This window comes from Phytophthora sojae (assembly GCF_000149755.1).
Source record: "Phytophthora sojae unplaced genomic scaffold PHYSOscaffold_1, whole genome shotgun sequence".
NCBI classification, from domain to species: Eukaryota; Oomycota; class Peronosporomycetes; order Peronosporales; family Peronosporaceae; genus Phytophthora; species Phytophthora sojae.
Genome location: NW_009258115.1, coordinates 12,281,276 through 12,292,309, shown reverse-complemented (window position 1 = coordinate 12,292,309; position 11,034 = coordinate 12,281,276). Strand labels below are relative to the sequence as shown.

At 56.2% G+C, this 11,034-nt stretch overlaps 2 protein-coding genes across 2 annotated transcripts; one reads left to right on the top strand and one right to left on the bottom strand.

Moving 5' to 3' along the window:
• Window positions 1-3,584: 3,584 nt before the first annotated feature.
• On the top strand, window positions 3,585-5,042 carry PHYSODRAFT_323772 (hypothetical protein; the record flags this gene model as incomplete). Its single annotated transcript, XM_009519355.1, has 3 exons — window positions 3,585-3,597; window positions 4,475-4,976; window positions 5,006-5,042. 3 exons carry the CDS (start codon window positions 3,585-3,587, stop codon window positions 5,040-5,042), a joined length of 552 nt encoding a protein of 183 aa, XP_009517650.1.
• A 532-nt stretch (window positions 5,043-5,574) lies between these two features.
• Window positions 5,575-6,657, bottom strand: PHYSODRAFT_467974 (hypothetical protein; the record flags this gene model as incomplete). The annotated part of the gene is made up of 2 exons (XM_009519354.1): window positions 5,575-5,942; window positions 6,123-6,657. 2 exons carry the CDS (start codon window positions 6,655-6,657, stop codon window positions 5,575-5,577), a joined length of 903 nt encoding a protein of 300 aa, XP_009517649.1.
• Window positions 6,658-11,034: the final 4,377 nt, after the last annotated feature.

The following is an 11,034-nucleotide window of genomic DNA, read 5'->3' as shown; positions in this document are numbered from 1 at the left end:
ACTTCATGGCACGTAGTTCCTTGTCGTGGACTGGATAGTTCCGTTCGGCTGCCTTGAGCTGCCTGGACTGGAACGAGATGACCCGTTCGCGGCCTTCATCGTCGGCCTGCAATAGCGCACAGCCAATTGCGTAGTCAGACGCATCACAGACTACGCTGAAAGGCTTCGTCTCGTCCGGCAATGCCAGGACTGGCGCGCGCTGTAAGCTCGCTTTGATGTCGTTAAAAGCATCTTGATGGCGACGCTCCCAGCGCCAGTCGACATCCTTCTTCAGGAGATCCGACAAGGGCCGTGCCAGCTCGGCGTAGCCTGCACTATATTTGTGCAGGTAGTTGGCGAGGCCCAACCACTGTCGTAGGTCCTTCTGCGACCGAGGTGGTGGCCAAGCCGCGATGGTTTTCACCTTCTCCGGGTCCGCCCGGACCCCGGCGCTGCTGATGAAGCAGCCCAGGACCTTGATCTCCTCGGCTGCGAACACACACTTGTCGATGTTGGCGTACAGCTTGTTCGCCCGCATGACTTCGAACACACGTCGAAGGTGCTGGAGATGCACCTCCATGGCCGTCTGGCCTGCCTCGGCACGGCTGTGGACGAAGATGTCGTCAAAGTATGTCTGTGTGAACGCACGCAAAGGTCGGAACAGTTGTGTGACCAAGCGATTGAACGTTGCCGGGGCGTTAGAAAGCCCCTGAGGCATGACCAGCCACTCCCAGAGCATACCGCTCGGCGTGCTCACAGCCGTGAGTGGGATGTCGCACTCGCGCATCAGGATCTGGTAGTATCCGTCCACCAGGTCCAGCGCGCTATACAGCGTGCAGCCGGCCATCTTGTTGAGCAACACGTCCTTGCGCGAGATCGGTGTCTGCGCAGGTACTGTCGCGCTGTTCAGCTTGTTATAAGCATGAATCAGACGCCACTTTCCGTTCGGTTTGCGAACACAGAAGGTAGGCGTCGAGTGCGGGGACTTCGACTCCCGCATCATGCCTGCCTTCGCCTTGGCGACAAAGAAGTCATCAATGACTTCACACTGCTCCCGGGGAAGAGGCCATTGCCTCGTGACACAGTACTTCGTGCCCGGCACGAGATCGATCTCGTGCCTGATTCCCCTGTCCGGAGGGAGATTGGACGGTGGATCCTTGGACACCACGTCCTCGAACTCCTTCACCAAGGGGTACACCGGGTCCCGGGGGTTCTCAAGAATCTCAGAGCCCATGCGCGACGCGCGCTGTCTCTGGAACTCCTCCAGGACTGCCTGGTCCATGACCGAGGACGAGTTCAACTCGGCCGACGTGGACTCCGGTCGGAGAACAACCAACTCTGCGATCTCCCCGGCCTTTAGCTCGGCCAAGAAGTCCTCCATTGCGAGCTCCTCAAGGTTCAGCAACTCTGAAACCTCGGGCAGAGCTGTAAGCTCGACAGCTCCTGTCTTGACCCGACGACGGGTCACGTCGTCGAAGATGTGATAACACTCTTCGGCGGCTGGAGCCTTGGCTGGAGGCTCGGAGTCGCTGGCGACTGGCGTCGTCGGCCACACGACTAGGCCCGGCTTACGACGTGACCCTCGGGTGTCTTCGTCTCGTGGCGCCGCCTGGACGGCACCACCGATCTTCTCGATCTCGTGCGGAACTACGTTACCCGCCTTGTCCTTGAGCGGAACTTGGTTACCCGCCTTGCTGGGTGGAACTATGTTACCCACCTCGCCGTGTGGAACTTGGTTACCCACACCAGGAGCGCTTCCAGCGACTCCCGCATCAGTTATGGTCTGAGTGACCTCCTGTGGAACTATGTTACCCACATCGGAAGCGCCTGCAGTGCCTTCCTCATCAGTTACGGTCTGAGTGACCTCGCGTGGAACTTGGTTACCTACGCCAACGCCAGCGGCGCCTTCTCCAGCAGCCCTTGCTGCCTGCGGTACTTCGTTACCCGCGTGTGGACCTACGTTACCCACCTGGTAGGTGCTGTCCGACACCTCCACTCTCAGGCCTTGTCCGGCCCGGTCGGAGTCGTCGTCAGTCTCGACAGACCCCAAGAACTCATTAGACGCTGCTGCGCCCTGGCGGCCCTCGCGGGCGCCCCAGCTGCTGCCAGAGGTGGGAACATGACTCACCAAAGCTCTGACAGAGCGTGGGGGACGGCTGGCCCCGATGGCCTTGCCGCGCCAGTCGATCCAAGGCTCGTGTTTCTCCAGCCACGGCATACCAAGGATCAAGTCGTACTTAGGACCAAGAACGGCTCCGTGCTGTCGAAGTCCTCGAACTTGACAGTGAGGTCCATGTGGACCCGAGGTACTTCTACCACCGTACCGTCGGCCAGTCTTACCGAGACCAGCCCGTTGCCTTTGCTGCCTCGTAGCACATCGGCGTACTCGTCGCGATTGCGTGCGACAGTCTGGCGGCGCGCAAAGTTCTTGGACGCCCTAGAGTCGATCAAGATTCTCAAGGGATGATCGTATCCCGGTACACTCGCGTGCACCACAAGCAGCCCACCGCTGCCCTTCTCCGCTTCGAGAGTACAGAGACTCTCAGGGGCTAAGTCCCCATGGCGTGCGCCACCCGCACGCTCCTCATGAAGACTTGGTGTTTCCCCAGTAGGGCGCCCCGCCCCTACTGGTGTCCGGCGTTCCCCTGGTCCCTGGGGCGCGGCTTCTGCCAGCGACCCCTAGAGCCAAAGGGCTTCGAAGAGAACTTCTTCTTCAGTCCTCCCGCGGGACAAGCACGTTTCATGTGCCCAAGCTTGCCACAGCCGTAGCAGCGAATGTCGCTCTGCTCGGCCATGCCCAGATCCATGGGAACCGGCCCGTTGATCGCTCCATTGCCGGAGTTACCATTAGGCACACCGCCAGAGGCAGGGTTGCTCTGCCATACCGTGGCGGGGGTACGAGCCTGCTTGTGGCTGTACTCCTCCTGGAGGGCGATCTGAATCGCCTCCTCCATAGTGTTTGCTTGCACACGGAACAGTTGCGTGCGGGCAGGACCGACACGCAGACCGTCCATGAACACGGTCACCTTGATGTGTTCAGGCAGGGGGTTCCCCACCAAAGAGGCAGTGAGCACTCGCATCTCCTGGATGTACTCATACAGCTCGCGCCTTCCTTGTTTGCAGGCGAGAAAGCGCGAACGCTGGCGGTACTCGTAGTTCGCCGGAAGAAACGCGGCCCGCAGCTGCTCGCACAGCTGGGACCATGATGCGAAGCATCCAGGCGTCGTCGCTTCGCGCGTATACACCCAACTCTTAGCGCGACCACTAAGGTTGGAGAGCGCAAAGGCGACACGGAGTCGCTCGTCCGAGACGAGAGCCGCGTCCATCGCGAGCTCAACCTCTCGAACCCAGAAGTGAAGGTTTTCTCCTTCCTTCCCTTCGAAGGGGTGAACCTTCAGCCGCAGGGGCTTCGGTTGCACCGGCTTCGGCGCGGCCGCAGTGGCCTGCAGCCCTTGAACGTGGGCGATGAGCCCTCGCTCGTAGGTGTCGAACGCGTTGATACGCTCAACCTGCTCAGCCGGCGTCGCCGCCGCTAAGCTACGCAGGGCATCTGTCCCAAAGATGCCTGGCATCTTACGAACGGACTCGTACTGCGAGTCGTTCAGATGGGGAAACTCCGTACGATCCATCTTGGCTCACTCGATGAGACCACAGAGGATTCAGGTAGTCCAATCTACCCGCGTAGGCGTAGGATTGACTACAAGTGCTACCAAGTGTGACGGGGCACACAGCACTTCTTAACAGAGGAAGCAGGAGTGTACAAACTCCAAGTGAACAGCCGTTCACGTGTCCCTGGTCTGAAGGGGACGACTTGACTTGAAAAGCGGTAGATCTAAGACGGAATGTATTTATAGGCTGGTACAGATTTGGCCTGCATACAAATCCTAAGTTCCCTTAGTTTGTGTCATACAAAATGTATCTGTTGGCTCTGAGGCCACTTGGGTCACTATCCAGGGGAGTGACCGATGTAGCCATCCCGGAATAGTGACAGGGTCACTATCCCATGTAACCCCGTTACACCTAGCACTAGGCGTCCTCGACCGCCCCGTACGGTCCCACAGCTTCGTCCACACTAGACCCGCGTTCTCCTCGAAATACGACTCGATACACGGTTTCAACCTTTTCCAGCAATCTCCCTTCAGACCATACTGTTCCACAACACGGTTGGCGTGCTCGCGTAGCCGTTCCCAATCGGGACCAGGCACCTCGGGGGAACATCCACCATTCCTCTTTCACCGTTCAGCACTTCTTCAGGACCGTTGTTTCGACCTCCGTAGTCTCTCGCTTCCTTCAGCAACCGGAACACAGCTTGACGCGCGATCGCTCTCTTGATCTTCGATCGACGCGTTGTACTCCACTTAGAACAGGAATCCCTTTCTCCACCGAGACCGCTCCTCCCGGATCATCGGGAGGGCGCAAGACATTCTCGCACACGAAAGACTCGACGGCCGTGTTAACCACGCTTGTGACCGTTTCATCTTCAGAATCTGACCAGAGGTGGTGGCGCCCCTAGAAGTGTGGGAAGACGAAGAGTACGACGTATCGGACTGCTTCTTCGCGGCTTGGACGGATGAAGAGACCGTTCTTGCTACGAGCAAGGAAGTGAACGGTACGGTCGAGGCCAGGACGGTCGAAACCGAAACGGTTGAGGCCAAGGACTCCTCGAAGTACGACCGTTTGTTTACGGACGAAGAACTGGATGCTATGGATGACTGCGAGCCCGGGCAGGAAACGTCTGTTCTCGCTGGAACGGATGTCGCCGCCGAGCCAGAAGAGTACGACAAAGAGCTTGAGGACCGGTTGTATCCGCTGGACGAGGTCGAGTTGCTGAAGCGTGTCAAGCAGAACGCTGAAGCTCAGACCGAACCGTCTGCGGAAGAGCTGGCTCGCTTCTTGGGTATCTCTCTGGAGGTCTTGGAGCGGACGCGCCCAGCCGCCTCCGACTCCTTTGGAACGCCTGAGTACTGGCAAGATTGGTACGGTGATATGCTGGAGAAGTCGGAGGAAGCCATGCGTGCGAACCGAGACTTCCGGACTCCGGTGGCGAATGTCGTCTATGGTGAACAAGCTGCGTCAAGTGGAACGGTGGGGAAGGCCTCGGAGCGGTCAGGCGTCGGCAACAATACCCCAATACCCGCAGTTCTGATGTCTCCTCCGCGGCGTCACTTCAACCACAGCACTTCGTTCTTCACGCGTCACAGTAGGAGGCTCCGACACGGTGCAATCCTCAGACAGCCCCGTGACCGTTGTCTCCCCACCGTTCCCAACCTCATCACACCGTTCAGGACTCGCAGCGACCAGATCTTCGTAGACCACTTCGACTTCCTTGCCTTCAACGTCCGCAACAAATCCTTCTCCTTCTTCATCCGTCCCCACGATCTTGAACCCGACTTTCTTTTTCTTGTTTTTCTTTTCAGCACATGAAGCTCCACGCATGGCAGACACCGGTTCGGTCTGCGTCCTCGATGCATCCACACCAACATCAACGGTGGTCACCGTTCCGCCTTCAGCTTCACGGTCGCGATCACCACCACTCGAGCCATTTACTAGACAAGAGGAAGGAGTGACTCTCTCCTCCCCTTCCCCCCGCCCCCGTCATTGGTTCGAAGCGGTTTGTGCAGACCTGGTCCTCAGATCCTGGGCCGCACCACGGAGTGCCACAATGCCTGGACACGCACCGATAAGGTGACCTTCTTCCTCGCAGAACGCGCACTTGGTAACGCCACGACCTCCGTTCCGGCCAACCGTTCCAGGGCCGCGTTGGTAGTTGCTGAGTCCCGCTTCACACCCCACAGCGATATGACCGTGAACGCCACAGTTGTGGCACGTCATGGACTGGCGGCGGCAGGTCTCTCGCGAGTGACCCACGTAGCCACACCTGCCACACACAGGCGCTCCCTCTTGGGTTCGACTGTTAGCTCCCATACGAATTCCTCGGACCGGTCGACCGTTCCCACGAGGACCTTGACCGTTCATTCCAGCGCCAGCATTCGAAGTCGTAGCTGAAATGTTGGGCATGCGGTTCCGCGGCGAGCGCGGAGGCTGCCAGCGGTTCTGCACCATCTGCTGCTGCCGCCGCTGCTGCTGCGCCATGAACGTCGTCATCTTCTCCGCCATCGAATCGTTCGCGGGCGAGGCATCACTCCCGCTCGACTTCTTCTTCTCGTCCGAGAACTCGTCGTCTTCTTCAATGGGACGCGACATCTCCTTGGCCAATAGACATTCGCAGGCCTCCGGAATGTCACGCGCCGGTCCCGAATCGAGACATCCCAATATGCGTTTGTTTCGGAGTCCGCAACGGAACAGCTGATATCTCATCTTCCTGTTCGGATAGTCCAACGAGTCACAAAGACCCGTCACACGGTCACCCCACTCCTCAACGGATTCGCCACGCTCCCTGTGAGCGGGCTGCAACCGTTCCCAGAGCTGGTCAGCCGTTCGGCTGAGGAACAGGTTGTGGAATCGGACCTTCAGAGTCGCGAACGTCTTGATAGTCGAGTTGTTCCACCACCGTTCAGCTTCAGAGCCCTTGATCCGTTGTCGGAACACTAACAGCCGAGACCGGTCCGGGAGGTGGCTGGTGTGAGCTTCGAACAGCTCCCAGAAGTCACGCGCCTTGTCCATGCTGGCCGTGACCGAGTAGAAAGCAGGTAGGACCTTGATCGCATTGGAGACCATAGACGACAAGTCACGGTCGTTCCGAACGGTCGGGTTATTCATGGGTACGGTAGCCACCGTTCCGAGCTTGGGTAGGCATCGGCCGTCCGTTCGTTGAGGCACTCACCGCAGTTCTGGCGGGTGCTTTGTTGTGCACGACTGTCTTCACCGGTCCCGTCGGTTGGGTCTTCACCGGTCTCGTAGGTTGGGACTTCACTGTAGGCTCCACTTTCACCTTCCGTTCCATCTTCACCGTGGGCTTCGGCACCGTTCCCCAGTCACCGTAGCCTCCTTGCTGGGCACCGACGCTCCAGCCAAATACAGGACCTCCAGGCAGACGCTTCTGCGTTCCCGTGTACATCGGGATGAAGCCACTCGGGATCCTTTGCTGCTGCACTTCTTCAGGTTCTTCTTTCACGTAGTCTGTGAAGTAGGACGGTTCGTACTCAGCGAGTTCACTGTAGCCGTAGTCTTTCGCCGACCAGCACTGTTCTGTTCCGTCAAATTCGGCATCCTCACCGTCTTCTTCGACCGTTTGCACGGCCTCGGGGCCCGGCGATGGAGCCATCTTCATCTCGAGCTCTTGTTCTGCTTGAGCTTCGACCGCATCACCGTGTTCATCTGCGGTCTTGTGTTCATCATCGTCTTCATCGGCCCAAAGAGCCTCCCTCGTTTCCTGGCGAAGCGAGTCACGACCGGCAGCAGTAGCTACCTGCGCCGTCGCGTCCACTCCGCTCGCATCTCCGGACGATCGCGGGCGTCGCTGCCTTAGTAGAGCCGACGTGGTCCTACCGTGTTGCAGCCGTCGCAACCGCTCCGCTTCCAACCGTGCCACTTCATCTTGCACGGACCGCTGATCCCCATTCTCTCCTTGCTCTCCAACAACCGTCATCTTCTTCAGAAAGTCTTCTTCACTCGACCTTCAGTACGCGATCTTCTTCAGAAAGTCTTCTTCACTCGACCTTCAGTACGCGATCTTCTTCAGGAAGTCTTCTTCACTCGACCTTCAGCACGCAATCTTCTTCAGAAAGTCTTCTTCACTCGACCTTCAGCACGCGATCTTCTTCACTCGAACGCGTGAAACAGACTCCAATCTCCAAACTTCAAACTTCCAGACTTCAAACTACTTCAGGCTCCGAGCGAGCCGACCAGAATTACCGGCGGAACCGAGCGCTCCGTTCACCGTTGACTTGACCTTGACCTTGACCGTTAAGGGCTCCGAGCGAGCCTACCGTTTTCTTCTTGACCTTGACCTTGACCAGTGGGGGTACTTCGCGTACCGTTCTCCAATCCCACAGCGGCGCCGAGCGCACCGTTCACACGACACAATTCCAGATCCAGATCGTTCACGCGCCCGAGGCGAGGGCTGGGACTCCAGGCAGACTCCCGAAGGCCAGACGAAGCTCCACCGACGCGAGGACTTGACCCGTACTGCCGTCGTTCAGACTTCACAACATAGACCGTACCCTGCTTCTCCACCACGTGTCGCGAGTGCCCTGGATGGGACGGTCAAGCGTTGTATGGAAGCTAGAACGGTTAGGCAGTGACACAAATAGCAATAAACAGAGCTAATATGCAAAAGCAATCAACTTGTTCTCTCCAGTGCAGATTCACGACTGACCCTACTTCCTTACCGCGCACGGAGCCTGACAGCTCGTGCTCCCTTCTTCTTTCGGCTCTCTGTCGGCTCACGTGCCGACTTCAACACGTCACCGGCTCACCTGGCTCTCGTCTCACCCCTTCGTCCTTGGCTCACCTCACAGCTCACGTCCCGAGCACGCGGTGCTCGTGACCTCCGTCCTGCCCTTCGCGTCACTGCTCACCCATCGCTCGCGTCACTGCTTCCCTCGCAGCCGAGCGCGCCACCTAACCGACGCGTCGCCAGTCAGCGCCCCTCCGAAATGGATGACTGCCCGCTATCGCATCGTCCAACAGCTGATCCTCCAGAAGTCGATCGCTGGTCGAACGGTCGTCCGTGTATTAGGAACGGTGGTGACCGTTCCTACTCGGGACACTCTGTGCATTTTTGTTTTCACGTTGAACGCGCGTTAATACGGGTAGAGAATCCTGGTGAGTTGCTTCGGTGTCTAGATAGAAATTCTATCATAGAAATCAAATTGTAGGAGAACGCGTTTTGCTCAGATACCCCCAAAGTTCTAGAAGCGCTTATTCTCGTAAACGTCCTAGAATATGAGAAAGTACTACTGATTACTGAGGTCGAACACAATAAATTGTTTCAGTTATTTTATTGCCCAGTTTTTTTATTTACTGATTCCGAGCTCCGGCTGGGGGTCAATTGGTGTGAGTACCTGCGACCGAACCGCAATCAGAGTCGATAAAATTTGCGCGGTCACAGCCGGCACACCTCACATGAATATGCAGCGCTATTATAATACATGAATTCAGTATTGCAATACGTACCTTTATCAACAACAGCAGATGGCAACGCAGAAGACACTTTTGATCCTGGATGTCGCCGTCGATGACTTTGCTTCCTTTAGTCCTCGACGGAAAATGTGGTCCCTGCCCCCTCTTCGCTTTGACTTGGAGTTCATTCTTCTGCTTCAAGGATCAAGACCTTACTCCTTTAGTTCATTTTGGCTACGTAATTGTTGGTATCTGTTGCTTTCCTGTGTTATTGTAGCGCATGTTACCCTAAGTGGTCAAGTTACTAAGCTAAAGCGACATTACGCGTCAAGCACACTGGACCGGTACAGTACTACCGGTACATGTATTAATATCTATGGTGAAGCGATTCCATGCCCCCTCAGTATATATGCAATTTTATCCCAAAATCCTTGTGGCAGCAACTTTTAACCCCCCCCCCCCCCCCGCTTAAGAACGACGGCAACTGGCACATCCCACCCTTTCAATCATTTTCGTGTTATTGTATTGCCTTCATCCGCACAGGTATACATACCATGTATACCCCTGCACACCACCCATTTCAGTCGCCATTCAAGATTTCGACAGCTCGAGCATAAGGCTCCGTCGCGTCGATATAAGCGTTGGGCGAAGCAGCGCTGAAGGTAATGCGAATTAACCGGGTGTTATTAGGGATGTCAGAACGTCGGAGTGCGAACTTCACACCGCGCCTCTCTTCGCAGCGCGAAGAGGCACCACCAGGGAGGACACGTCGTCGAGAGCCTTGCGGACAGCAGCGCCTGTGGGGATTGCTACGCGGACGGCTGCACCGCGCTGTGCTGATAAACAAGACATGCTCGCTGTGCGGCTGGCAGAGGTGTCACAAGACGCTCTTACCTCAAGGACGCCGCCGGGCTGGACGTGTGAGTGGGTTCCGACTGACGAAACCCGACTGAGCGTGGTGTGTGCTTTTTTCTTCTTCTTTATAGTGCTTAGCGGTTCATGTTTGATAGTAATAATGAACCTTTCAACCGTTAGAGAAAAGCGTTGTGTAAACCGGCGTTGATAGGAGTGCTGCAGTGCCCACGTGGGTGGGGCGCTTACAATTAATAGCCTACTAAGTATCAATAATAGGGTAGGATGATGCGCGTTGCTGTTCTATTGTGTTTCCGACTCTAGAGACACACTTGGCGGCAACGCACACGTTGCTACATGTAGTGCAGTGATCCTTTGGCTCACAACTTATGATTGCATACTGCGTTCACACACTGACTGAAGCAGCCCGACCGAGTCACTGAGGCAGCCCGACTGAGTCGAGTACCCGACTGACCCGACTGAGTGAGTCGGTCTTTCATAAGGTGGTTTACACAACTTTTGCTGTTCAGCTATACACTAGCCAATGTATAGCCATAACCCGGCTCTAAACCCGGCTCTATTTTCAGTCGGGTTGAGTCGGTCTAGTCGGGTGTCATTGCACCCCAGTCGGGTGCAGCTGCCTCATCGCATGATTCCCAGTCGGGTGCAGCAACAAGTGCCAAAAAAAAGGATGTTAAAGTGAATAGGAGCACGAGTTTGGAAGGGTGGAGTTACAGGAGGACGGCTAAAATATCCACAGAAATACAAGATAATCCACAGCGATCGTCTTAATCCGCGAGGTCAGTCCACAACAGGTGGTGACAATCCACAGAACCTGGGGATAATCCACAGTTCAATGAGCAAATCCACAGCTCCCAGTGTCAATCCACAAGATGCAGGATGTCTAGTCCACAGCTATTTAAGCCAATCATCATCATTCTATATCTTGTTATTTGATCCAATCAGAATCTCTCTCTATCTGCGTGACCACTAAATGCGATTGAAGTGCAATGTGAAGTCGATGATGCGTTATTGAGCGCAAGGATAGCAGCAGAAGCCAAGTTCCTCAGGCAGAACTATTAGGCCATGACATCACACATCTAATGCACTCTAATTTACTATCTAATTCGCTATATTGGTGGAGCTGAAGCTCGAAACCCGCAAAAGTACAATGAGAAG